Here is a 27,312-nt window from a genome sequence, read left to right on the forward strand (position 1 = left end):
GCTGCAATCCATCACTGGGAAACACCCAAACACTCTCTCTCTCTCACACACACACACACACACACACACACACACACACACACACACAAACACACACAAACACACACACTACGGCCATTTTTAGCATACCCATTTCACCTGAACCAAATGTCTTTGGACTTGCGGGGGAAACAGGAGCACCCGGAGGAAACCCACGCGAACACTGGGAGAACATGCAAACTCCACACAGAAATGCCAACTGACACAGACGCGGCTCAAACCAGCGACCTTCTTGCTGTGAGGCGAACATGATACCCACTGCGCCACCGCGTCGCCAATAAAATAATAATAATAATAATAAAAAAAATAATAATTTCTTAATGTTAATAATCTATTCATATTTTTGTACAAGATCAGACATTTTTACAAACACGTAAATAGCCAAATGCTGAAATCTAAATTGTGAAATTAATAGTCAGTATTTTTTTATTATTTCAAAAGAGAGATGGCTGCCGACATGATGTGCACACATTACAGATAGAAAGCAGTGTTTGTCAAGAGACTAGAGAAAAACCTTCATTGAGGGAGAATGCTGTTAGTGAAATAAACAAAAAAATGAGCATATTGTATGTAAATAATAATAAAATAAATAATAAGTTATTATAATGATACTAATATATCAAATCCACAAAATTTTTACTAATAATAATAATAACACTACTACTACTACTACTATGTTTTTTAAAGTGCTTAGAGTGCCCTACAAAGCATTAGATGCATCTAAATACAACAAAACAATCAAATCAAACTATATAACAAGACCCTAAACTACATTATAAAAGCCGTAAATGTCATCCAATATGTGTGATCCACCAGCCACACAAAGACTACAAAATAACAAGTACAATATTTAAATAATAAATCTCTGTTGGCCCACAAATAAGTTGCTAAAGCTTTCATATTGCCTCAAGACACTCGATATTCAAATAATTCAAAATAAAATCCTCTATGTTAGTGACAGCATGTCTGCCATCCACATATTAAATATTAATTTGTCTGTGTGATAGTTATTAGCTTATGGGGGCACAATAACTTTGAACATTTTAGATTCTAAATGACTTGAAGGGGGGGGGGATGAAAAATATGAAGTGATACTCTGATGGGTTCAAATGCAAAAGTCGATAAAGGACATGAAGAGCACATCGACGCTCTCTGTACAGCTACAGGCTGAGATGTGGACTCTATGATTTCATATCCAGTGGCAGGTGGTCAATACTCGCTTAACTTCAAATTAAAAACTCATTGGAAGCAAATGGAAAATGATATTTCTGTTCTGCCAGCAAGACTGGCCGTGACCCAGCAGACGATAAATTCAACACAAGGCCACTTGTCCTTTACAACCTGAGCCGGTAAATGAAGGTGTGCTGGAGAGGCTCTGCCCCGTCAGCAGAGAGACCCGCTCATTGTCCTGCCGGCAGATCTGATCTAATACAAGGCCACACAATTACACTCAAACTGAGCCACTGGGAGGAAAAAAGTTCTCTGGGAGGAAAGGAAGATCGAGCCTCGTTGGGACATCCAATCCCAATTCTATTTTTCACTGAAGGCAATAATATCATGTTATTATAACAATATAATGTGATAATAAGCTTGTAACTGTACTGTGCATTTACAATGTGGCCATATTTATCTATGTAAACACACTAAAACACCATTAACATTACACAGAGCAGACACTGTAAAGAGCTTATTCCCACTAGACATTACTAACAGGGTATTCGAGTGTCATCGAGTGACAGAATGTTGTGAGACTGCTGTATAGAAATTATTATTACACTCTAAAAATGTTAAGTAATTTATTTAACCCAATGGTTGAGTTAAAAATATTCTGTGCTTTGTTGGGTTATTTTTAACCTTTATTAGGTAATTTATTAATAACTCAACCAGTAAGGTTAAATATTTAGTACTTTTTGGGTTATTTTTAACCTTTATTGAGTTATTTATTTAATAACTAATACCTATTTATTTAATAATAAATATTTTTGAATTTTAACAGTCAACTGATTTAACTGACACAGAACAGTTGTATTTATATGCGTACATAATGTTGTTTTGCGTTATGAAGTTTATTTTAGCTCTAATGCTTTAATAAATATAAATAAATTAAATATTGCTGCTATTTTTTTTATCAAATAATCTCCAAGTCATGGTTCTTATACCTTGATAACAGATAGCGAAATTTAGCGGTTTTTATTTTTATTTTTTAACCATGACGGTAAAACATAAGTGTGGTTATAAATGTATTAAGCATATAATTGTTTGTTGTAAAAATTCGTAATAATGACAAAAAATACTGATTTGTGCATCTCCTAACTTCCGTTTGCAGCCATTGCTGCCGCTGTAGATGGTGTTTTCTGGGAGATTTTTGTACTCCTTAGTTTCGAGTGTGGTCTTGAAAATTTTCAGTTTCAAGGGCCAACTAGCCCTTTCCCTTAGCCCTATGCCTTCGAGCTAAAGAGAATTGGGACATACTACCCCTTCAGATGAACGTGCAAAATGGCGGGTAGGGGTAAGGGGAAGGGCTAAAGGGTAGAACTGGGATTGGGCCTTTGTCTTTTGTATTTACAGTGGCAGACTATAGCCCCTTTCACACATACAGAGCTTTCCTGAACATTACCGGCAGTTTTCCGGAAAGGGATCATGTGTGAACAGGCCCTTTTTAAATATACCAGTACATTAATTCCAGCAAAACGTAACATTAAGTGAGACATCTACTTCAGCCAATTAGAACATTCAGACACATACACATACGCGCTTTTTATGAAAATAAAAGGCTTTAAATCCTTCTCAAGATACATTTAGCACCAAGTTGTAGTCAGATAACGTTTCTATGTTCCTTCTTAATGCCAATTGTGTAAAAAAATGATAGATACAGTGCTTATGATAAACAGCTGCTTGTTTACCTTCAAGCGCTGCTTCAGCTGCATGGTGAGCACCACCACACACACATATTATGTACATCTTGACATGTGAAAGTGTTCCTCCATATGTTTTCATCGAAGTTGTTCCCAATACTCATCCATTCACAGAATTTGTAATGTTGTCAAATGTGTAAACATTTAGCAGCAGTTCGGGCTTCTGCCTTTGGATGTGTCTGGAACAAAAGCAGCTGCATGAATGCTAAAGCTTTAAATAAAAGTGAAACTTTCAACAAAAGCTCGACTCCTTCTATAATTATAAATACAAGCACAGCCATATAGAGGTAATTTCTGGGTAATTGTGTAAGAATTACCAGTATTTTGGAAAGGATGTGTGAATGGTCTTTTCCGGAAAAATTCCAGAACGTCCGTGCCAGTATGAACAACACTTATTTGAATTTACTGGTAAAGTAATTCTGGATATTTACCGGCATCACATGGTGAAAGGGGCTTATGTTAGCACTATGTTAAAATATATCTATAACTTCTTACTATATAATGTGTTTTTTTAGCAATTAGAATTACAATGATTGGAATGATTATTAAAATGTTAATATTGTAATGATTTCTGAAGTATCATGTGACACTGAAGACTAGATGAATGTTCTGATTCTTTGTAACAGTATGGAATAAAGATCTTGCTCCACCTGCAACAGATCTCACTGTGACTGTCATGTCAAAAAAGCAAACCTACAAAAAAAATTACTGTTACTTTTTTGTTAGTTGAGAATGTAGAATGTTTTGTTACTTCATATATCTAGCATCTATTTGAAAAACTGACAATTTTGGAGAACTTGCCTAGAGCATCTTTATATCAGACATTTCTTCTGGAATCTACCACTGACTTCATTTAATTTCTTGATAAATTTCTTAATTGAAGTTGCTATAGTGTTAAAACATAACATATCATTTGTTTTTGGTATATCTAATAGTTGCATTAAACTACTATTTATTTCAGAGCACACAGTTTTGACTGATGACAAAACGTTTCATTTTTATTGCATTTTTATGCTGTATCTGTTTCATTGCATAGCAACTTTTATAATAACTGTTATCTCTGCAGGAATGAAGTATTGAACACATCATGTTTTTATTTTTATTTTCCTGGAATTAATATGTCTAAAGGAGCTGTTGTTATGGAATTAGATTGGAACAAAATTTTTGGTAAAAACCCAAACAATACAAACATAAAGTTAAAACAAAATAATCTGAAAAATATTTTATGTGTTACATTTCTCCTGAACAAGGAGAAAGTCCTCAACTACTGAAATGTGTTTAATACTTTATATAAAAGACTTTTGGTGATGGCACCTTAAGACACCTGTGTCTTTTCTTTTTTTTTGTGATTTTTTTTCCACAGGCTTCAATAGAGAGTAATATTATCTTGAATTTGTATTTTCTATTGGATTCAAGTCAGGTGATTGGCTGGGCCATTCTACAGCTTGATTTTCTTTCTCTGAATGAACTTGAGAGTCTCCTTGGCTGTGTTTTGGATCTTTGTCTTGCTGAAATGTCCACTCTGGTTTCATCTTTATCAATAACTACTAAGAGATTTCAGCTGCTGTCTGGGCTTTCACATGCCTTTCCACACCTCCCTTTCTTCATGTGTTTAATACTTTTTAATTTCATTTTACTACACATAACTTCATTTTTAAACTAATTTGATTTGCTTTCTTTTCATACTGCATATGGACTTCTTTGCTTGTTACCAACATTCGGACAAAATTTCAAGTCAACGGCACCATTAAAATTATATTTTCTGAGAAAAATGGTGACGTGTTCAATAACTAATTCCCCTAACTGTATATATTATTGTTAGGTAGATTATATATATCTATAATAATAGTATTTAATACCAGTAATGATAAACAGCATGTGTGTGTACAGGTTTATGTGGTTTACAGGGACACAAAGTTTTATAATGACACGGGTCAGCTCATGCCTCTGTAATTCAAAATGCTTCAAAAATCATACTTAACAAGGTCTTTTGAAATGTAATCTTGTAATTTTGAAATGTGTTGTTTGCCAAAGCTTTTAGGTGAGGATTGGTTTTAAGGTTAGGGTTGAGGCAATAGGTTAGGGGCCCATACAATAAGTGGTTTTTGCTGTCAAAATTTATGCATGCCCATTGAGTGTGAATGGCCATGTTTCAGGTGACACACAAAATATATCTAAAGTTATATATTTTACTTGTGTAAAAATAAAAAATAAATCTAATTAACTAATCAATGACATGTTAATCTTCAATAAATGGACTGCAATTGCATCAGAGCCCCAGTACAGTGTCCTCTGCCAGATCACGGTAGTCTGCTGCATCCTCCATATAACAAATAATTTACAACCGTCCTGAAGGATCGGGAATTGCATTCATTACAGATATTCTTGATGCATTTTGCAGCAGTACCTAATTTGCATAACTCCTCTAATAAATAAGGTGCCAAAACAATGCAGATCGCATGTGCAAACAAACTACCACCAGATCACCTTGGGCTGCAACACAGCCTGAGATGAACCCAGCGTTCACAGACAGCAGCCAATTTCTCGACTGAACGCTCTTAGTCATCTGTGTAATTTGGTATCGACTACTAAATATCATCAAGACGTTAACAAAAGTAATCAACTGTGCCGGGTTCAATGCAACATAATTACATAAGAATGCTAAGGAGCGCTCCCCGTGTCCCTAACATCTCCATTTTGGCAGACTCCAGTAAACAAGAGTCGAGACTAGAATTAAGTGCATTATAATTCTGCATAATTTTTTGGTGCCCCCAGCACTATCAGCACTTGACATCGCACTTGCGTAAACAGCATGTTGTAGCATAGCATGATGCCAGGTCAAAGGTTCAAGCTGACAGTCTGCATCTGGTATAAGCAGTGGTGCGTTATTGACGGAAGAGGAGATGTAACATGTAACAATCTCCCTCAACCACAGACCTCATTTAAATGCGTCGCATCTCAGATAGCCTGAGGTTGAGGAGTGGAGTCAAGTCAGCTCCTTTCAGACTGACTCTGATCATTACCGTGCAGGATTTCATGTAGGGTGAAGTGTTTACCCGTCCACTGGTCCTGCCTCGGCGCTGGGCTATTTTTAGAGAGCATAAGCCAAACTCTCTCTGTGCAAAACATGTCACATCTGGTCCATTTAAGTGATTTGCCGTCACGACACGCATCGCTCTGAGACTCGATTTTAGTATTCAGCCGATATTAAGTACTGTCAGTGGCCTGACACAATGACAACAAATGTAACGACTTACTTTCCAATATGTGCTCAAACGAAGGCAGGAGACAATCCTTTGAGGAAACAGGCTGCTTTGGCAGCGGTTGTAAATAAACAGGGAATTGTAGATCTTATAAAGACTGGATTGCATTTTCGACTGATAGAAATGTTTGCGCTAGAGCTCACCAGGATAATAAAAGATGAAATGTTGCACCTAAACCTTTGTTCAAGTATCTTTTTTTAACCAAATGCACCAATTCAGAGGGACTTATGGAAAGACTTTGGAGGGTCTGATCCACCTAATCAGATTGACCATTTCAGGCCTAAATTCTATAACAAACAGCTGCTTTCTAATCTTTCTTCCAACAATCTTTTTAAGCCACTTCAACAAGCGTTCTGTAAACTACACAGCACTGAACGACATTAGTTAAGGTCCACAGCTCACAGAACACAGCCTGTGAACGCAAATTTCTAATCAGTCAGTCACATGGAAGCAACTCAATGCATTTAGGCATGTAGACATGGTCAAGACGATCTGCTGCAGTTCAAATCAAGCATCAAAATGAGGAAGAAAGGTGATTTAAGTAACTTTGAATGTGGCATGGCTGTTGGAGCCAGGTGGGCTGGTCTGAGTATTTCAGAAACTGCTGATCCACTGGGATTTTCACGCACAACCATCTCTAGAATGCAAATGCCTTGTTGGTGCCAGAGGTCAGAGGACAATAGTCAGACTGGTTCGAGCTGATAGAAAGGCAACAGTAACTCAAATAACCACTAGTTACAACCAAGATATGCAAAAGAGCATCTCTGATCGCACAACACGTCCAACCTTGAGGCGAATAGGTTACAGCAGCAGAAGACCACACCGGGTGCCACTCCTGTCAGCTAAGCACAGGAAACTAAGGCTACAATTCGCAAACATTGTGTCAACACAACAGCCTATGACCATGTCCATCTCTTTATGACCACAGTGTACTACTTCCGGCAGCAAGCGAGTCATGTCATAGAGCACAGATCATCTCAGACTGGTATCAAGATCACAAGATCTCAATCCAATAGAGCACCTTTGGGATGTGGTGTAACGGGAGATTCGCATCATGGATGTGCAGCCGACAAATCTGCAGCAACTGCCTGATGCTATCATGTCAATATGGATCAAAATCTCTGAGGAATTTTTCCAGTACCTTGTTAAATCTATGCTATGAAAGATTAAGGCAGTTCTGAAGGCAAAAGCGGGTCCAACTCGGTACTAGTAAGGTGTACCTAATAAAGTGGCCGGTGGGTGTCGATTTTGGAACATCTCGACCTTATTGCTGCTTTTGACACTATAGACCCTACTATTTTACTCTTCAGATTAAAGACAATTTTGGAGTTCTGCATTGAAATGGTTTAAGTCTTACCTTTCTGAGTGCAAGCAGTTAGTGACGATCTGTTGTGGTTCACTCTGGTGTTTCCCAGGGGTCAGTATTGGGCCCTTCACTTTTTAGCATTTATATGTTCCCTCTAGGACAGATTTTATGGGTGTACTCACACTAGGCTATCCAAACCATGTCTGGGCTCATTTCCCGGTTCAGTGTGAGTGCTCCAAATTGAGCCTAGGTTGGTAGAGGTGTGCCACAGCACGGTTCGGTTGGGCTTTAGCAAAGTATGCATGTAGTGTGACTGCAAAGTGCACCTGAGCACAAAACTAAAGATGTACACTGCAAAAAATGCTTTTCTTACTTAGGTTTTTTTTTTCTTGTTTTTAGTCCAAATATCTAAAAGTTCTTAAATCAAGAAGCATTTTCTAGACAAGCAAAACATATTGTCTTATTTTAAGAAATAATATGCCAAAATAAAGTGAGTTTTTCCTTAAATCAAGCAAAATAATCTGCCAATGGGATAAGCAAAATAATCTTATCACAAATCGAAAAACAAAATTATTTTGCTCACCCCATTGGCAGATTATTTTGCTTGATTTAAGGAAAAACTCACTTTATTTTGGCATATTATTTCTTAAAACAAGACAATATGTTTTGCTTGTCTAAAAAATGCTTCTTGATTTAAGAATTTGTAGATATTTAGGCTAGAAACAAGACAAAAAATCTAAGTTAGAAAAGCATTTTTTGCAGTGCAAAGTCACATTTAAGAGATGGATTTCATTTACACATGGATTTATTGATTAGATTTTTTAATTTGATAGAGTTAATGATTAGACATGCAAACCCACCGCTGCACGTCAGCTGCCACCTTCAGCAAATCTCCTAAGCTCGAGCTCTCAAGGCAAAAAATGCAATGTGAGTGCAGGCCGAGGAGGGAACAATTGCATGAGTGAGAGCACTTGATCTTGGACACTTTTATGCAGACGGCACTCAGATCTATATACACTCAAAACTAGATATCAATATGTCCTTTCTTTCCCAGTGTCTCACTGGAATAAAAAAAAGAAAATGGATGTCTGAAAATGTTCTAAACAGTGATGCTTATTAGATCACCACCTCATCAGTAGTGCAAAGCAGAGCCCACTAACTTAAGGATGCATGGCTCTGCTATTCAGTTTAAAAAACTAAAATGAAAAACTTGGGGGTAATATTTGATGCCAACCTTGCATTCGAGCCTCATTTTCGAGACACAGTTAAGAAGTCTTTTTTTTAATCTGAGAAACATTGCCAAGCTTTATCCCATGCTGCCTTTTTATGTTGCTGAAAAATGAATCAACACCTTTGTGTTTTCTCGAATCGACTATTGTAATACTTTCTGGCTGGAGCTCCAAAAGCTACCCTAAGCAAGTCGCAAAAGTTCAGCCGCTGTAATTCTGACTACCTGTGCTGGCAAGCACAAAACACCTATTTTGGAAAAAATGCACTGGCTTCCTGTCAGTTTTCGAATTGATTTTAAAATTCTTATCCTAACTTTTAAGGCCTCAAATGGTCTTGTCCTGCAATATTTGCCTTACACCCCATGTTTTACACTTATCTGAGGCTGACCTTTCACTGTTTAGTCAACAAGTCTAAAATATTTGGAGGAATTGGATATTCTCTTGATTGCCATCTATATTGTGGAATTGTCTGTCCTCAGATATTTCTCTGATGTTACTTTAGAAAACAAAGGCGAGGCTATCCACAATTACCCTCTGACTGGTCTTAGACTTTTTCATACTGTTCCTTTATTTGTCAAGCCCCTCTCATATGACCATTACACAGCCAGTAGTATCATGTGTTTTAGATGGAGATCGTTTTTCTGAAACAGTAAAAACATCAATATGTAGGACGAGTGTTTTTCATTCTATACTGCAATTTTAAAATGAAAAAGCACTAATGAGATTGCAGCGAAGAAAGACATGTACAGTTAAAATTAACTAAGAATTATTAACCCCCTTTAAATTTTTTTTCTTTGTTAAATATTTCCCTGATGATGTTTAACAGAGCAAGGAAATTTTCACAATATGCCTGATAATATTTTTTCTTCTGGAGAAAGTCTTATTTGTTTTATTTCAGCTAGAATAAAAGCAGTTTTTAAGTTTTTAAAAGCCATTTTAAGGTCAAAACTATTAGCCCCTTGAAGCTATATATATTTTTGATAGACTAAAGAACAAACCATCATTACACAATAACTTGCCTAATTATGCTAAACTGCCTGGTTAACCCGATTAACCTACTTAAGCCTTTAAGGGTGCTTTCACACCTGTGAATCGATTCAGTTGTTCCGAAACAGCGATTACAATTGTTACATTGTTGCTCTTTGCTCTTGGAGTGGTTCTCTTTCACACTGCAAAGTTTCTAATCGAAACAAAGAGCTAAAACAAGTCATGTGCGAGTAAACTCTCCTTACATTGGTCAGAGTGTCAGGGTTTATTTTGCAGCGTCCCGCTCAGCTGTCAGGAGAGGTGGTAGTGGTGGTGATTGACAGGGTGCGCGCGCGCTACGTGTCTGAGGAGAGATGCAGTGGGGAGGGGTGAGAAGGGTGCGCGACGATGCCTATTTGAGGACCGGGAGGGAGACGCGAGATTACCGGGAGATCATCACTCATTTGCGGGCATCCGGAGACTCGCGAAACTTCCCGCCATACTCATAATTCTCTCTTCATATAGCCGTAAGCCTATTACATATCCATAAAACACTGTGATATGACCGTTCCAGGGTTCGTTTCAATCGAGCCGAAGACCACCTCATTCAAGCGATCTCGGAGCGATTACTTTGGTGCAGAACAGAGCGCGATTGCCCTGTTCACATATGCCAAACGAACCCCGCTAACTGGGCAAACGAGATACATTCCAAAACAAAAGTGTAGGTGTGAAAGCACTCTAAATGTCACTTTAAGCTGTATAGAAGTGTCTTGAAAATTATCTAGTAAAATATTATTTACTGTCATCATGGCACAGATAAATCAGTTATTATAAATGTGTTGTAAAAATCCTCTCACTGTTAAACAGAAATTGGGGAAAAATAAACAGGGGGGCTAATAATTCTGACTTCAACTGTACATATGTATTGAAGAATATTGGAAAGAAGTAGCCACTGACTTCTGTAGTAAGAAAAAGATGTTAAAGAAGTCATGCTATGAGGAAGTCATGCCCTTTAAAATAAATGTTAACTAACAAATTAATACATTAAAAAGTTTTTTTTTTCTGTTTTCTATTTTAATTTAGTTTCATTTTAGTGCGTTGCACAGTGCCTCAATCGCTGTCAAGCAGCCGTCCGAGTCATTAGGTGCGGTTTCAATATCCACAATCAACTGAGCTTGTAGTGAAAATGTTGATTGCAGCATGGACAAGGCACAACGAAGCTCGGATAAGAATTCAGTTCGTTATGTTGACACTTCTGCGTGAATGGTGGTCATAATTTTCTCCTTCAGAAAAGCAGGCGTTAGCTCATCCTCCCTCGGCGATGCGTTAGCATCAGCGGCCTGCTCGCCTCCTCTTGCAGCCAACATTTCAGCGATATTTTGTCCTGATTTTCACATTTTTACGTTTAGATGTGATGCAGCATTGCATACAAAGATAACTGAGATTAATTGAAAAAATACACGAATGTTCACTAAGTGACTTCCAACTGCATCTAGTCTCCACAAAGCATACCGGAAGTCTCCAATTTAATTTTATTTTAGAATTGAAATAACTAAAACTAAAGGTCCAATTCAATAGACAAATGCCTGAAACAATAGATCCCTATGGGGCTAATCGCACCATGTGAGATCAATCTGGACACAACAAAGCAAGTTTTTATTTTGGTCCAGCTGATTTTTTTCCTCGTCACCCTGTACCATTGAGCTGTAGCGGATGCACTGCTGGTCATATAGCACTTAAATATAGCCAGTGTAAATACTGTGTGTTTGTTTTAAAACATACACTACCGGAAACTTTATTAGGTACCGAGTTGGACCCCCTTTTGCCTAGCATCACGCAGTTGCTGCATATTTGTCGGCTGCACATCCATGATGGGAATCTCCCATTCCACCACATCCCAATGGTGCTCTATTGGATTGAGATCTGGTGACGGTGGAGGCCATTTGAGTACAGTGAACTCATTGTCATGTTCAAGAAACCAGTCTGAGATGATTCAAGCTTTATGACATGGCGCGTTATTCTACTGGAAGTAGCCATCAGCCATCTGTGGTCATAAAGGGATGGACATGGTCAGCAACAATACTCAGGTAGGCTGTGGCGTTGACACAAAGCTCAATTGGTACTAAATGGCCCAAAGTGTGCCAAGAAAATATCCCCCACACCATTACACCACCACAGCTGCTTTCATGTTGTTGAGGTTAAATTCTGACCCTACCATCCGAATGTTGCAGCAGAATATCCGCCTCATCAGACCAGGCACATTTTTCTAATCTTCTATTGTCCAATTTTGGTGAGCCTGTGCAAATTGTAGCCTCAGTTTCCTTCCTTAGCTGACAAGACAGACTTTATATCATCTGTGAAAATGAGCAGCATGAACATTCTGCCCAAAATATCCTTTTGTGTTTTATAACAGAATGAGAGTCCTGAAGATCTGAAATGATATGAAGGTAAATAGGCATGACAGACTTTAAATTTTGCTCTAAACTAACCCTTAAACTCCAGAAAAGCTGTCGTTAACTGTCTATAATCAAGCACATTTGTCTGCGGAACCTGAGCATTTGTGTCAACAGCCCCAACAAGGAAAAAAGCCAACCTGACCAACTCTATTTACAAGATAAGGCTCTCGTTCCATCAGAGTTTATCTTCCGGATCACCTTGGGCTGCAGCCCAGCCCGGGAAAGCGCAGAGGGTTCGGAGACAGCAGGCCAATTTCTCGATTCAATGCTTTTAGTCATCTGCCTTTGAAAGGCAAACATTCAACCTAATTCTGCAGCGATGCAATAAACATTCCGCCCAAAGAAAAAAGCCACAATCTTCTACTCATCCGCGCGCAGCATAATTTCAAAACAAGTCATTTTACATAACAGGCTTAAGTGGAGGAGCTTAAACACACACTCTCACAACACACACAATCAGCATGCAGTCAGAAAGAAGCCTGTGTGGAACGCTTACCTTTTTGAAGGCGTTGGCGTCCCGGAGGAAATAAGAACGGTATCGCTCATGTTGTCGGCCAGTGGCCTCAGCTGACTGCAAAATCACAGAGTCTGAGTCAAGCACTGCCACTCTGAGCTTTCTGAACGCACAAGTGGACATCAAAAAGCGATGTTACACCGTTTGACTGTGCATAAAACTTCCTCATCATAATCGTCTTCCAGATGCACGTTATAATTTAATGCTATTTGCCCAAACTTAATTAAGTTAACAAGATGACAAGAGCGTTCTGAGGAATTCTAATTAAAGCTGGAGAAATCTGAGAAGGTTGGGACAAACTGGAGGGGTTGACTGAAAGTTGAAGGTAATTTATGGGAGAAAACAGTGCTACAGGATCCTTCTGGACTCGACGGATACCAGTCGTGATCTACACATCTAATAGGTTTTTCTTTCAAAAGGTTATTGTAAAGATGTTTTGCAATTATTAATGCTATGAACATATTTGCATGGACATTTAGAACTATTTCAGGACAAACTGAGATTATATATACAGTTGAAGTCAGAATTATTAGCTCCCTTTTGAATTTTATTTTTTTTTATATTTCCTAAATGATGTTTAACAGAGAAAGGAAATGTTCACAGTATGTCTGATAATATTTTTTCTTTTGGAGAAAGTCTTGTTTGTTTTATTTTAGCTAGAATAAAAGCAGTTTTTAATTTTTTAAAAGCCATTTTAAGGTCAAAATTATTAACTCCTTTAAGATATATATATATTTTTGATAGACTACAGAACAAACAATCGTTATACAATGAGTTGCCTAATTACCCTAACATGCCTAGTTAACCTAATTAACCTAGTCCTAGATAAACCTTTAAATGTCACTTTAAGCTGTTTAGAAGTGTCCTAAAAAACATCTAGTCAAATATTATTTACTGTCATCATGGCAAAGATAAAATAAATCAGTTATTAGAAATGAGTTACTAAAACTATTATGTTTAGAAATGTGTTGAAAAAATCTGCTCTCTGTTAAACAGAAATTGGGCGAAAAGAAACAAAGATGGGGTCTTATAATTCCGGGCGGCTACTAATTCTGACATAAATATATTATTTATTATTTTTATATATTCAATCTGTTAAGGTCCCACTGTTTAGGACTTTAGGGGTGCTTATTTATTTCTAAAAATACAATTCATACTTTTATTGAATCAGATGAAATACCACTTCATTAAATAGCTTGGTTTTTATACATGGGTCAAAGACAAGATGTCTGTTTTTGGTGAAAGCACCAAATTCAATTTAGGAAAATAGAAAACAGTTTGAATGCAGGAGTTTTGTTTAATATTTTAAATAACATTTGCTAAAACAACGTTAAAAATGGCTGAAATAATATCCCATCATTTAGCATAACACCTATATCTATGTGAAAATTAAACAACATACGACCTGTACATATTCAAATATCTTCAAGTGATTAAGTGATAAATTTTTATTTCATTTTAAATTATTTCAAAACTTTTTTCTAACAAATATGTCAAACCTAGTGGTCTAAAACATAGCAGCAAAGTCTAAAGATTTAAAATGACAACTATTTGATGATGCTGTCTTCTGTAAACCCTGTAAATTATTTTTTTTGTAAATTACACAGTATTTAACTGTAATATGAGCTGTATTTTACTGTAGAACAGTGACAGTCATGAAATAATCTACATTGTAAAAGCGCTATACAAATAAAGCTGAATTGAATTGAATTGATGCAGTATGTAACTGTATTTTTAAGATTTTATGTAAAAATGACTGTATATTTTACAGTAAAAATACACAATTCTGTAAATATATATACAGCAAGATAAATGGTGCTTTAAATGTAAACATTATTTTTGCTGTATTTGATTTACAGTAAGTTACTGGATAAATTAAACACACAATCTAATGGACACACATAAAAAAGGCTGCATTCGACTTTTACTATTCTGATACTTTGACCCACACACAAAAAACAGACCTACTGAATATTCCCGTCCTTGTTTTACTCTTAGGTAATCCTAAAAGAGTGATCAGTTTAATGGAATTATCCATTATTATTTCATGACTAAAGAGCAATCATTCAACAATTACAAAGTTAAATAAATCTTCATCACAACTAGAAAAATCAATATTCACTCTAAAAATGTCCAAAACTTTTCTGTGATTTTTTTAGGATTTCAATTTTAATTTAAATACAATTGACCATGAACGCTGCTCAAATCTGAAATCTTTTATCTCAAAAACACAATCTCTTCGAATGAAAGGGAACATCCAAAGGACGGCGTTTTCATAGTTCAGAGAGTCGGTGCATTTGCATTACTGAGACGTCCTAATGTTAATGTTCCCTGAGGCTGCCAGCATCCCTCGACTTGTGGAACATCATTATATTGCGATTCGATCTGCGTCTGTCATGCTCCCGAGACCTCAAAATGAAATAGTTACCAAGCATCAAGCAAAGTGATCCAACACATGCTGTAGATGTTGACTAAAACTGCAGGTTAAAACCCCCAAAAGACAATGTTGACAATCCCAAAGCGCTTCTTTTGTAAGCAATAGCTCACTCACCTCCTGCAAGGCAAAGAGTGGCCGTCTGTGAAGCGGCGAGACGCAAACGGTGACCGCTCCGTCCAGCTGCCTGTCCTGCTCTGTGCTCAGCTGAAGGAGCATCTCAATGCACAACACTGCTGCTGTCTCCACGGAAACCTGACAGTCACGTGACACGCTGACGATCCAGACACACGCTTTCTCTCTCTCTCTTTTCCAGCCTTCAGGCTTCACCGTTTAGTCGCACACACACTCAGCTGCTCAGAAATAGACGCTATATTCCTCCCTGAGAACATTTAAATTTCTCTGATCTGTCTCAGCCTCCTACATTAGTCATAATCCTGAGCAAACAATCAGGTTATTTTAGCAGGACTGAGCTTCATTTACAACACAATTACGATATTGAGCATAGCCCACGCAGAAACAATAGTCTAATACTTAAAGCACAAAGCTACTTGTGACTATCTTGGCGGTTTGACAGAACTAGTTCTGTGTAATTGGACTGGTTTGGAGAGCTAAGACGTGCTTCCTACAACCTTTTCCACACATTTTTCAAGTCAATTAGGAAGTTTGGCTGACGCAGACACGCAGCCATTTAGTTGTGTGTCAAAAATTGTGATTATCTACAATGTGGAAGGAAATGGACGGATGCTAAATGCGACAACTTCGCAAAGGTCATTTCCGGCAAATGACATCATCGAATCCTAATGACATTTTGGCAGTGATGTGTGAATGCAGCATGGATAAAAGACAGCAAAGGCATGGTGTGTGTAAGTAGCTCAAATGGTACATTTAATGCAGAAGATAATCAGCCGTATTTACTGAACTGAGAATGGGTTTCAGGCATAGAAATTGCTTTTAGTGATTAATGTTTACTATTTTTTAAATGTTCTATAATATCTAAATTAGTTTTAATTAGTTTTAAATTTTGGTATGGTAATTGTCATATTTAATTTGAGTTTGTGTTATGATGATGGAAATTACATTGAAATTCAATGGCATAAGCAAATATAGCATGATCTTATGATAGCCAAACATTTCAGTACTTGACACTAAGGGCTCTGTTTTAACGATCTAGACGCAAAGTCTAAAGCAGTGGCTCCCAACCCTTTTTTGCCTGAGACCCCCTTTTTCCTCGGAAACTATTGTAAGGCCACATTTAATGATATTATCGCTAATACAAGTTTGCAGTACGGATGACAAAAAATGTTGTTTTCAAACAAACGGTATGTTTATTACTTTATCTAGATATGTTCATGCACAAATTATAGCCTAATGTAAAATAGAAAAGCAAAACATTCGTAAGCCATTTGAAACTAAACAACATAAGTCTTTATTCCTTGTGGTAAAAAAATGCTCTAGGCTTGTCACAGTATTGGAGATGAGTCGTCTGCAAATGTCTTAATAATTTGGACTGCCTCGCATTCGTTAGCAACTTTGCCTCGAGAAATGCAATGAAACCATAGTTTAAGTAACTATATTGGTATTTCCTGCACTTCGTGTTTCCAGTATTGCTAGCGCTGCGACTCAAAATGCTTGGGGCTTCCTCACCTGGGTCCAGTATGCTTACTATTAGCTGCTGAAGGTAAATCAGTGAGTTACAAATTTGTCAATTTTTTTGATCAGTCAGGGGATGAAATAAACTAAAGCAACTTGATAGTTCTCCTAATTATCCACTGCTAAAAAAAAAATAAATATGATGTGACCCCCCACAGAGCTCACTGGGGCCCCCTTGTGGGCCAGGACCCCCCTGTTGGGAACTGCTGGTCTAAAGCACATGGCGTAAAAGCACTAAAGGCATGTCCAAATTCACTTTTGCTATTTTAAGGATGAAAGAAAATCCATTTTGCACCCTGCATGGTCTATCAGGGTTGTGCTTATTCTCTTTATGAGTTATGGATTGTGTTTCGAGCATAATGTGCATTAAACCATCTCCCATTACCTTTAAGAGTCAGTTGCTTCGCGCCATGGCGCATTTGCTATTTACATGGTGGACTTTGTAAGTGGAAAAACTAAACATTTCACTAGCAAGAAAACAGTTATACAGAGCATCTGCAGCCAAGATAAAGACTGAGCCTCCTCCATTTGGCCTCTTTACTTCCTCTTTACTTTACTTTTACTCTACTCCTTTACTTTCATGGAAACGGTGTTGCACGCACTCCACTGAAGACATCCATTAGCCTACATATTTAATTTTGTTTGTTGAACTCAAAGACTTGTTTCAAAGCTATTTCTAAATTCAGTTCTGATTTCCAGCAAACCAACAATGATAATGAAGTGTGGTCAAAAAACTGAGCTATATGCAAACACAACTTCTATTTTTATGCCCCATGTGGTAAAAAACCTGACAGGTGGACAAATCTAAGCTTGTTTTTATTTAAACAAAATGTAAATATGCATTTTATAAATAATCTCCTAAAAATAATAATATTATACAAATGCAAATTGTCTTGAATAAACTGAAAAAAGCCACTAGTTAGTGGTTTTTATATTTATGTAGAAAATAATACTTTTTCTAACATTTTAATCCCTTCATTTTTTCTTTCAAATGTAAAGAAATGTGTGTATTGCTGTACATCCTGTGTGTATTAAGCAATGTGCAAGTGTTTGGACCTGCATAGGCGCATAGCTAATGCATTCTGTGCTGGACTTTAGACCAGGTTTCAATTGGTCAATGGCACGGTTTATTTTAGTTCCTCAAAATAGCAACGTGCCAACAATGCACCTTAACACACCTACTTTTTAGACCAGAACACTCATGAGTCCTCAAAGTGGCACAAATGGATTTACTATTTAAACAACAAGGCGCAAAATGTGAAAATTAGGGTTGCACTGGTCTGAAAATAGCAACAAATTGCACATCTTGCGTCTTTTATTGCGCCGGGTGTATGATAGGGCCCTAAGCTTTTCAGAATTTAGGATTTAGCTCTTGGTATTTATATATTTACAGTATTTAGTCTTCTTGTTACTTTTATTTTGTTTTATTTCAATGTATTTTCATTGTATTGAGTTTGTTTTACATATTAGATTTTTTAAATATTTGTTTATGGCTTTTATGTGTGTTTGTTTCAAGGTTTATTTATTATGTGTTTTGTTTGTTTTCTTTTGTACGTGCTCTTACGATAGTTTCAACCAACTTATGTCGACATGTTGCTTCTTACTACATTCAACAATGATCAATGATTGGGTATTGAACTAAAATGTGAAAGACAGCAGTCTCTAGGGTTACTCTTGGATGTTTATCTGCACAAATCCTCCTAAATATCCTAATTACACTCAACCCTCTAAACTTAATACACAACAACAAAATCTTAATACACAAACACACTTTACTAAACACGTATTATTTTGTAAATTAAATTAAATTAAATTAAATTAAATTAAATTAAATTAAATTAAATTAAATTAAATTAAATTAAATTCAATTAAATTAAATTCAATTCAATTAAATTAAATACCCTTGAAAATCCTGCAGCCTGGAAAATAACCAAAGGAGAAAATTGAGGTTCTTGGCGAACCAGGCAGGTCTCTATGTAGTTCCTAGAACTAAGTTCATATAACTAACCATTAGCTCCGATAACAGCTCTGAACGTACTTGCCCAGAGTAGAATTTGTATTGGCATCTCCAGCATTGAAGTCTTACTCCCGGATCACGGCACCACTTTAACTCCTGCAGTGCTACTTGCACCACTCTGAACAGGATTCAGATTTCTGACAGGGGTACCACCTAATGCTAAAACCTGCAATCAGTCGCTAGTACACCTCTTGAGGCTTCAGGAGTGAGGTTTAAATTCTTGCATATTTTAGTTACAACTCCAATTAAACACACCTGAACCAGCTAATCAGGCTCTTTCTAGGTACACTAAAACTTACAAGCAAGTGTGTTAAAGGAAATTAGAGGTAAACTATGAGGACACTGGCCCTCAAGAACCCAGTATGGACATCCCTGTGCTATACATTTAAATCTCAGGCCTGAGGAGTATTTGAGGCCATGGAGAAGATTTGACATTCCCTGTCATTTGTGCTTTTCTCAGTTTCTAATAAAATATATTTTCTAAACTATGATGACAGTTTATTCAGGGAAAAAATTATTAAAATATTTAAACAGCGTGTATGTACAGTTGAAACCAGAGGTTTACACACACTCTAAAAAAAAGGAACATATCGATTTTTTAAAAATGTCTGGTTCTAAATCTTACTAAATGTTTACTATTTTAGGTCTGTTATGAATACCTAAATGATTTACATTTGATAAATGCCAGAATAATGAGAGAATTCTCACAATAGTTTGAAGGAATTTTGGCCCATTCCTCCTGACAGAATTGGTGTAACTGAGTCAGATTTGTAGGCTGTCTTGCTCGCACAAGCTTTTTCAACACTGCCTAGAAATTTTCTACAGGACTGAGATCAGGGCTTTGTGATGGCCACTCCAGAACATTCACTCTGTTGTCCTTAAAGCACATTTTAACTAATTTGGCAGTATGCTTAGGGTCATGATCTGTTTGGAAGACCCATTTGTGGTAAAGTTTTAATTTCCTGGCTGATGTCTTGAGATGTTGCTTCAGTATTTCTACATGATGTTCTTTCTTCATGATGCCATCTATTCTGTGAAGTGGACCAGTCCCTCCTGAAGCAAAACAACCCAACAACATGATGCTGCCGCCCCCATACTTCACAGTTGGTTTGTGTTTCTAGGCTTGTAAGCTTTCCTCTTTGTCCTTCAAATGTAACACTGGTCATTATGGCCAAACAGTTCAATCTTAGTTCAATCAGACCACAGGACATGTCTCCAAAAATTATTCTATTCCCCAGTGTAATTTAGCAAATTGTAATCTGGCTTTTTTGTTGATTCTGGCTTGCTGATTTTTCCATGTTGTCACACAAGGAAGCTGTGTGTTTGAGGTTTTCCTTAAATACTATTCTACAGTTGTGCCTCCAATTGACTTGAATGTTGTCCATTAGCCAATCAGAAACTTGCAAAACCTTGGCACCATCATCTAAGCTTTTTCAGGGGTATAATAATCTTATTGTCTGTAAACTTGACTTTCAAGAAAAGTTATAATAATTTCTCAAAAATCTCTCTCTCATTATTCTGCTATTAAGCATATCAGAAACAAATGTGATAATCCTAACTTACCTAAAAGAGAAAAAAGTTTAGGCACATTAACAACTGACTTTTTTAAATGGTTATGTGCACTTTTATTCAGTGTATGTAAACTTCTGGTTTCAACTGTATGTACTAATTTGATTTTTTTAAAAGTCATTAGAATATTAAGGTCATGTACCATGAAAACATTTAGTAAATTTCCCACTGTAAATATATCAAAAGTAATATCTGACAAGTAATATACTTTGTTAATAACTTAATTTAAACAACTTTAAAGGTAGCTTTTTCATTATTTAGATTTTTTTTAACCCCCAGATTTTCAAATAGTTGTATTCTCGACTAAATATTGTCTCACCCGAACAAATCACACATCAATGGAAGGCCAATTTATTGGTCTCTCTGCTCTTAATTTCCAAAACTTGACCCTTATAACTGGTTTTGTGATTCAGGGTTCACAAATAAGAAGAAAGGTCACATGAGACACTTTTGAGCACAAGTGCAAATGCAAAAAAATTTCTCTGCTAACTATCAGATCACAGAAATCGTATGTTATTACAGGGTAGAAGCGGGGCCACAGTATCCTCAGCTCTCAATTGAACCTCAAATGCTTTTCTAATCTTCATTGACTCAAATTTGTCAAGCAGATCTAACCAGGATGAAACTATCTTCTAAACTTTGATTAGCAAACTCCTCTAGATTCAAAGCCAGAGACTGACGAGTCTTAGATGACAGACGTGCTACGGGTGTAGATTTATTCATCCTGATGTACTGCCCAAAGCGGAGTGAAAGGCAAAAATCACGCTCTCATCTTTTTTTATGAGGTCAAATGAATTACATCAAGGACCGCTCACAGCCTCCTTCTCCTCTGGTTAATTACAGTGCAGTGAGTGCTTTCACAGAGGCCGAGCTGGAGAAATATGGAGCATCTCGTATCCCGTCTCTGCTCCAACTTATCAAAGCATGACCTCTCTTCCAGTCGGTTTATACCTCTGCTTCTGAGAATGCATTTTGTAAAACTTTTTTTGTCTTAGGTAAATGTGGCGATCAACAGACATTTATTGTTAATTTTAGGTACATTGCATTAATTTACAATGATTAAACCGAATAAATGAAACAAAATATGCATTTGATAATGATTGGAAATTTTAAATTAAAATAAAGATCAAATTAAAAATAACGCAATCCTTTTGACTTTATTTTAGCATGATTAATAAGTGCACTTTAATCCATTAATTAATTAAGGTTTGGTAAATATTAAAATTTAAAATGAATAATGAGAAGAAGAACCATAGATTAATTTTTTTCTTTTTTTTAGTAAAGATATTGCAAATTATTAAAATAACTGGTTGTTGTTGAGTGTGATGTGAGTCTCGTTCATCGAGATGAACAAATCTTTTTTCGAGTCATTTCAAACAAACAGTGGTTCGTTCACGTTACACTGACAGTCCCATATAGTCTTAACCAATGTACACAGTCTGAGCCGATAGGAGCCATGATAATTAGTTCACCTTTCGAGTCTTCTGGTTCTTGAGTCGTTTGTTCATCACGTGACAGAACGACTCAAACCCAATAGAGGACTCGAGAGTTGAACGGATCAATTCTTTTTCCGGCTCTAAACGCATATGATTGGCCCGTGAGGAACGAATGACTCAAACCCGATAGAGGACTCAAGAGATGAACGGATCAACTCTTTTTACGGCTCTAAACGCAAATAATTGGCTTCTGTCTTTCCGCGATGAACGACACAAAGACTTGACATGAACGATATCTCCTGCACAAATGTGCACACGCTCGGATGAAAGAATCACTCCCTGAGAGGACTCATAGTTCCTGAGTCATATTAAAAATTCGTTCAAAATTAACGAATCATTCAAGAACGACCCATCACTAATTAGAATAAGCACCTCCAAGTCCGAGGCCATGGTGCTCCACCGGAAAATGGTGGTTTGCCATCTCCAGGTTGGAGGAAAGTCTTCTAAAGTATCCAGGTATTCCAGGTAAAGTATCTTGGGATTTTGTACACGAGTGAGGGAAGGATGGAACGTGAGACTGACAGGCGGATCAGTGCAGTGTCAGCAGTAATGCGGTTGATGTATCACTCCGTTGTGGTAAAAAAGAGGCTGAGCCAAAAGGCCAAGCTCTCGATTTACTGGTAAGTCTACATTCCTACTTTTACCAAAAGGACAACATCTCTGATATAAGCAGCTGAAATTATTTTTCTTCTCAGGGTGGCAGGGCACACCCTTATGGATAGGGTGAGGAGCGTTGTCACCCGAGAGGAGCTCAGCTGTTTCGGATGCCTCTCGGACGCCTACCTAGGGAGGTGTTCCAGGCATGTCCCACTTGGAGAAGGCCTTGCGGAAGACCCAGGACACACTGGAGGGACTATGTCTCTCGGCTGGCCTGGGAACACCTCGGGATCTTGCCTGAGGAGCAGGAGGAAGTGTCTTGATTTTTTTTGTATTTGTATTTGTTTTGTTGTATATTTTTGTTTTGTTTTGTTATGTTTTACTTTGTTTTGTTTTGTGGTCTCATAGTAAAAAATTTTTATAAAAATGTAATTAAATAAAGAAGTAAGAACAAAACACAATAACATAACATAATTAAATGAAATAAAATTTTTAAAAAGCCAAAAAAAGTTTTAAAAAATTAAATAATATTTACAACAACAGAATACAAAAAACATATAATTAAAATACATAAATAAAATGAAAAGGATAAAATAACATAAAAACGATAAAATGATACAATAGAGTGATAAAACGAAATAATGCTGCGATCACACAAGATGCGGAACGCGCGGATAAATTGCGCTATTCGCACGTAAATAGCCGCGTGAACATTTGAGTTTACTCGCTTCATTCGCGCTTCAAACCCTGCTTCATTCGCGCGTCATATCCGATTCATTCGCGCGTTAAATTCACTTCAGAACAGACGCGGATTTGTGTGATGGGCAGGGCGTCTGTCTGCCCGATGACTGTTGCTTGACTGAAAAACAACAACACGTTAAGGGATGTGTCTGAGTCCACTAGATTCTTTCAGAGGTGCATCCAGCTCTGTGAGCTTATAAACTCCTCAAGAAACTGAACCTGGGTGATGGAGGCTTTCAGCAGTGCTTCTGACTGACCCCAGCCCAGTTTGATGAACTTGTTGTCGGTGTCGGCTGGAGGATTTCCCCCGGGACTCTAACAACAGGTGTACGTCACAATCACGACCCCACAAGAACAAGCTACTGATTGGTTCGCTGAAGTTCAGACTTTTGAACTCAAGCAATTCGTGCGAAACGCGCGTCATACGCACCACACCATTCGCGTGTATCGCGCCGCAGGATTCCGCATCTGGTGTGAACACAGCATGAGAAACAACAATAAATTAAATTAAATAATGCAATTAAATAACTAAATTGTATTAATATAATAAAATATAATAAATTAATTAATTGATTAAAATAAAATAAATAAAATAATTAAATGTTTTCATTTTTTAGGAAATAAGTACATAAAAAACTGTCCTTCATGTCATGAGTCCTAATGACATGAACAACATTTTTTTCATATTATGAAGAACAATAAACAATTAAAGATTATATCACAAGACCTTTTTAATTCAGTCATTTCTCAATAAAACATAAAATCCCTCATCAAGCTGACACTTCTGAATTATTGTCTCAAATGAAATTGAATTCCTATTTAGAACAGTTTCATCATAGAAGAGGCATTATCAAGCCATGTATGAACTGCATCCTAATGTATTTTTCGACTGAATTGCTGCATCTCTGAGCGTCATGTCATTGACCAAATTAACACACCTACATCCCACTAACTATCTGTCCATGCTCAAAGAAAAGGATATGTTTTGCGCCGTTTTGTTTCATTTATAACCACTGCAAATTAGTCACAGACATCTGTCCCCGCCTATGGTTCAGCATGTCTTAAAGAACTCCATCTGTCCGACAAGAGAGGATCTGAACGGCATGCCTTTAAACGCCATCAACAACAGCACCGTTAAAGCAGTCCATCACAGAAATTGCTCTAACTTGAAAACAACGACAGAGCTGCTGTGTCTGTTTGATTCGTGGGGCCGAGCCAATGATTTTGCATTTCTCTGACTGTGTTATGAGCAATGGGGATGAGTCGCCCTGCAGCTTTATGACAGAGGAATGTAGGGATCATGCTGATGGATGTCATATTGAGGTCAAAGCCAACATGAAGACTGTGCTGACCAATCAAGAGGGCCAGAAACCGGGGACAGTCAGACGGGTTTACACTGATGTGCCAGCTGCCCGAGAAATGATTATATTGAATAATAGAAATATTGAGATTATAAGTAAATAGATGAAAGAAATTCATAGCGGGTGAGTTATGTGATATTCAGGGTTTAGGATTTTAAGTAATAAAGTAATTTATATATGGGTGTACATTTTGCAGAAGTTAAACCTTCTATGATTTTTCAAAAACAATGAGACAGTTAATCAAACTGTTTTGAATAATAAATATAAATATTCTATCAAGTTATCTCTAAAAAATAGTGCTTGTTTGTGTATGTATGGTCAAGATGAACTGCTGCAATTAAAACAGAGTGTCAGAATGGGATAGAAAGGTGATTTAAGTGACTTTGAATGTGGCAAAGTTGTTGGTGCCAGACGGGCTGATCTGAGTATTTCAGAAACTGCTGAGCTACTGGGATTTTCACGCACAACTATCTCTAGGGTTTACAGAGAATGCTTCGAAAAAGATAAAATATCTTGTGAGCAGCAGTTTTTTGGGCGCAAATGCCTTGTTGATGCCAGAGGTCAGAGGAGAATGGTCAGTTCAGTGTGATTTAATCATTACTGAGAGTTCAAACACTGAAGAGCAAATTCATCGATGCGTAGCTCTACCAATCCTGAACCATGCGAGGCAGTGGCGACAGCGGAGAGGGAAAAAAAACTTCACCTGATGGGAGTGAAGAAAAAAAACCTTGAGAGAACCAGACTCAGTTGGGCACGACCATTTTAATTTCTCCGCTGGACAAAAGTCTTGTGCAGAGCTTCATTCGCCGTGGTTGAGGCTGGAAGATGGCCTCAGCGAAGAAATACACAACCGAGATATGCATAAGAGCATCTCTAAACGATCAAAACACATCCAACCTTGAGGCGGATGGGCTACAGCAGCAAAAGACCACACCGGGTGCCACTACTGTCAGCTGAGAACAGGAAACTGAGGCTACAATTCGCACAGGCCCACCAAAACCGGACAATAAAAGATTGGAATAAAATCTTTACAATAAAAGATGTATGTATGTATGTATATATATATAATTAATCCTTACACATAATATGACACACCACTAGTGAGATGTACAGTATCACAACAGAACCACTTACTTCAACACTCAGATTACTGTATGAACGCATTCATCTTTGTCTGAGCTGAGAGAGACACTCAATAGCACAGACCGTAATATCTGTCAGAGTCCATAAAAGCGGGACTGTAACATTGCAGAGTCATATAGTAAACAGCAGACGCTGGAGGCTGGAGGATGATTTAGCACCGAAGAGATGGAGTGGCCCGCAGGCACCTCAAACTACATTAAGATAAGCCGAGAGGACAACATGTGACAGAATGAGAGGAGCTGAGAATTCAGAATGCATGTTTAATGTCAGCAAAACGTCAGAATTAGACATTTTTTGTTTTTATTATACAAGATTACTTATTGTAAATGATTCGCCTGAGCACATTAAAGACAGGAAAAATCATGTCTTTGTTCATTTTATCAAAATGCACTAACTCAAAATGATTATTCCTTGTCACTTATGTAATTTTCCAAATTAATTCTTGATTCATTTCGAAATGCATCACGTTATAGAAGTTAAATGGGTTGTGAATGCAATTTAATGCCTTTAAATGTGTGAAAATGTGCTCTGCGTTGTAATCAAGCTCTGATGTTCATCCATTCTAATTCGGCTCTTTTATATCTCTATGTCCAATAAGGCCTCTGCAAAAGTCTCTTAAATAGGAAGCGTTATTTGAAAATAAGTCTTTCACGCGAGGACTATTTGAAGCTGATGCCATTCGAGTGGTATAAAGGGATATTTCAAGAGCAGTTTTAATTGCTTAGCAATCTGAATTGGTAACTATAAATAGACGAGGCTGGCAGCAGAACACGAGCTGGCAAATGTGCCCTTCGATCACAGTGAGTTCAGAGGCAATTTCATCATTAAGCCTCAATCTATTCTAGGTGACAATAAGATGGTGAATCTGGAGCACTCTGTGATACGACTCTATGATTATTCATCATTGATTTGATACTTAAATTGTGTTTAGAGTACAGTTAAAACAGATCTAAGGAAACAAAAAAGAAGAAAAAGTGGCATATATGGCTACATTTATGGAACTGTGAGATTAATGTCTGATTCTAGGGTGGCATGGTGGCTCAGTGTTTAGCACTGTCGCCTCACAGCAAGAAGGTTGCTGGTTTGAGTCCCAGCTGGGCCAGTTGGCATGAAATGGGCCAAAAAATGAATCTTTGTGTGAATGCGAGAGTTTATGGGTGCTTCCCAGTACTGGGTTGTGGCTGGAAGGTCGCCTGGAAGGGTGAAAAACATATACTGGAATAGTAGGTGGTTCATTCCGCTGTAGCAACCCCTAAAAAATAAGGGACTAAGGTGAAAGAAAATAAATAATATTCTAACTTTACGTTTCAAAATTGAAACTTTTGTTTATTTCTCGCAAACTTTTTTATATCTGTCAATTCTTGATTGTGTTGATTGATTTCTTGTAATCATTAAAGATGAAACACACAAAGCCATTAAAAAACTTTTAAGTAACCTACAAATATTCAAAGATATTTACTTAATACTTTTTTGTACTTAAGTATCAAAGTCAACAGTTTGATACTTTTGGATTAATAATGGGAATAATAAAAGCAGACAATATAAAGTCTGATAACTAATGTCTTCAAATGTATTCCGAACCTTTATTTTAAGAAATTACAAACTTTTTAAAA

At 37.1% G+C, this 27,312-nt stretch overlaps 1 protein-coding gene across 22 annotated transcripts in view; it reads right to left on the minus strand.

Annotated features, from left to right (window-relative positions):
• Positions 1-27,312, minus strand: part of dtnbb (dystrobrevin, beta b) — an 89,124-nt gene that overhangs the window by 31,818 nt on the left and 29,994 nt on the right. The window contains exon 11 of one of the 22 annotated variants that reach the window (XM_087289222.1): positions 12,671-12,745. Within the exon in view, the coding sequence (XP_087145348.1) occupies positions 12,671-12,745 (75 nt within the window). 22 annotated transcript variants of the gene reach the window in all.

The sequence above is a fragment of the Danio rerio genome, chromosome 17 (genome assembly GCF_052040795.2).
Source record: "Danio rerio strain M-AB ecotype USA chromosome 17, GRCz13ab, whole genome shotgun sequence".
Lineage (NCBI taxonomy): Eukaryota > Metazoa > Chordata > Actinopteri > Cypriniformes > Danionidae > Danio > Danio rerio.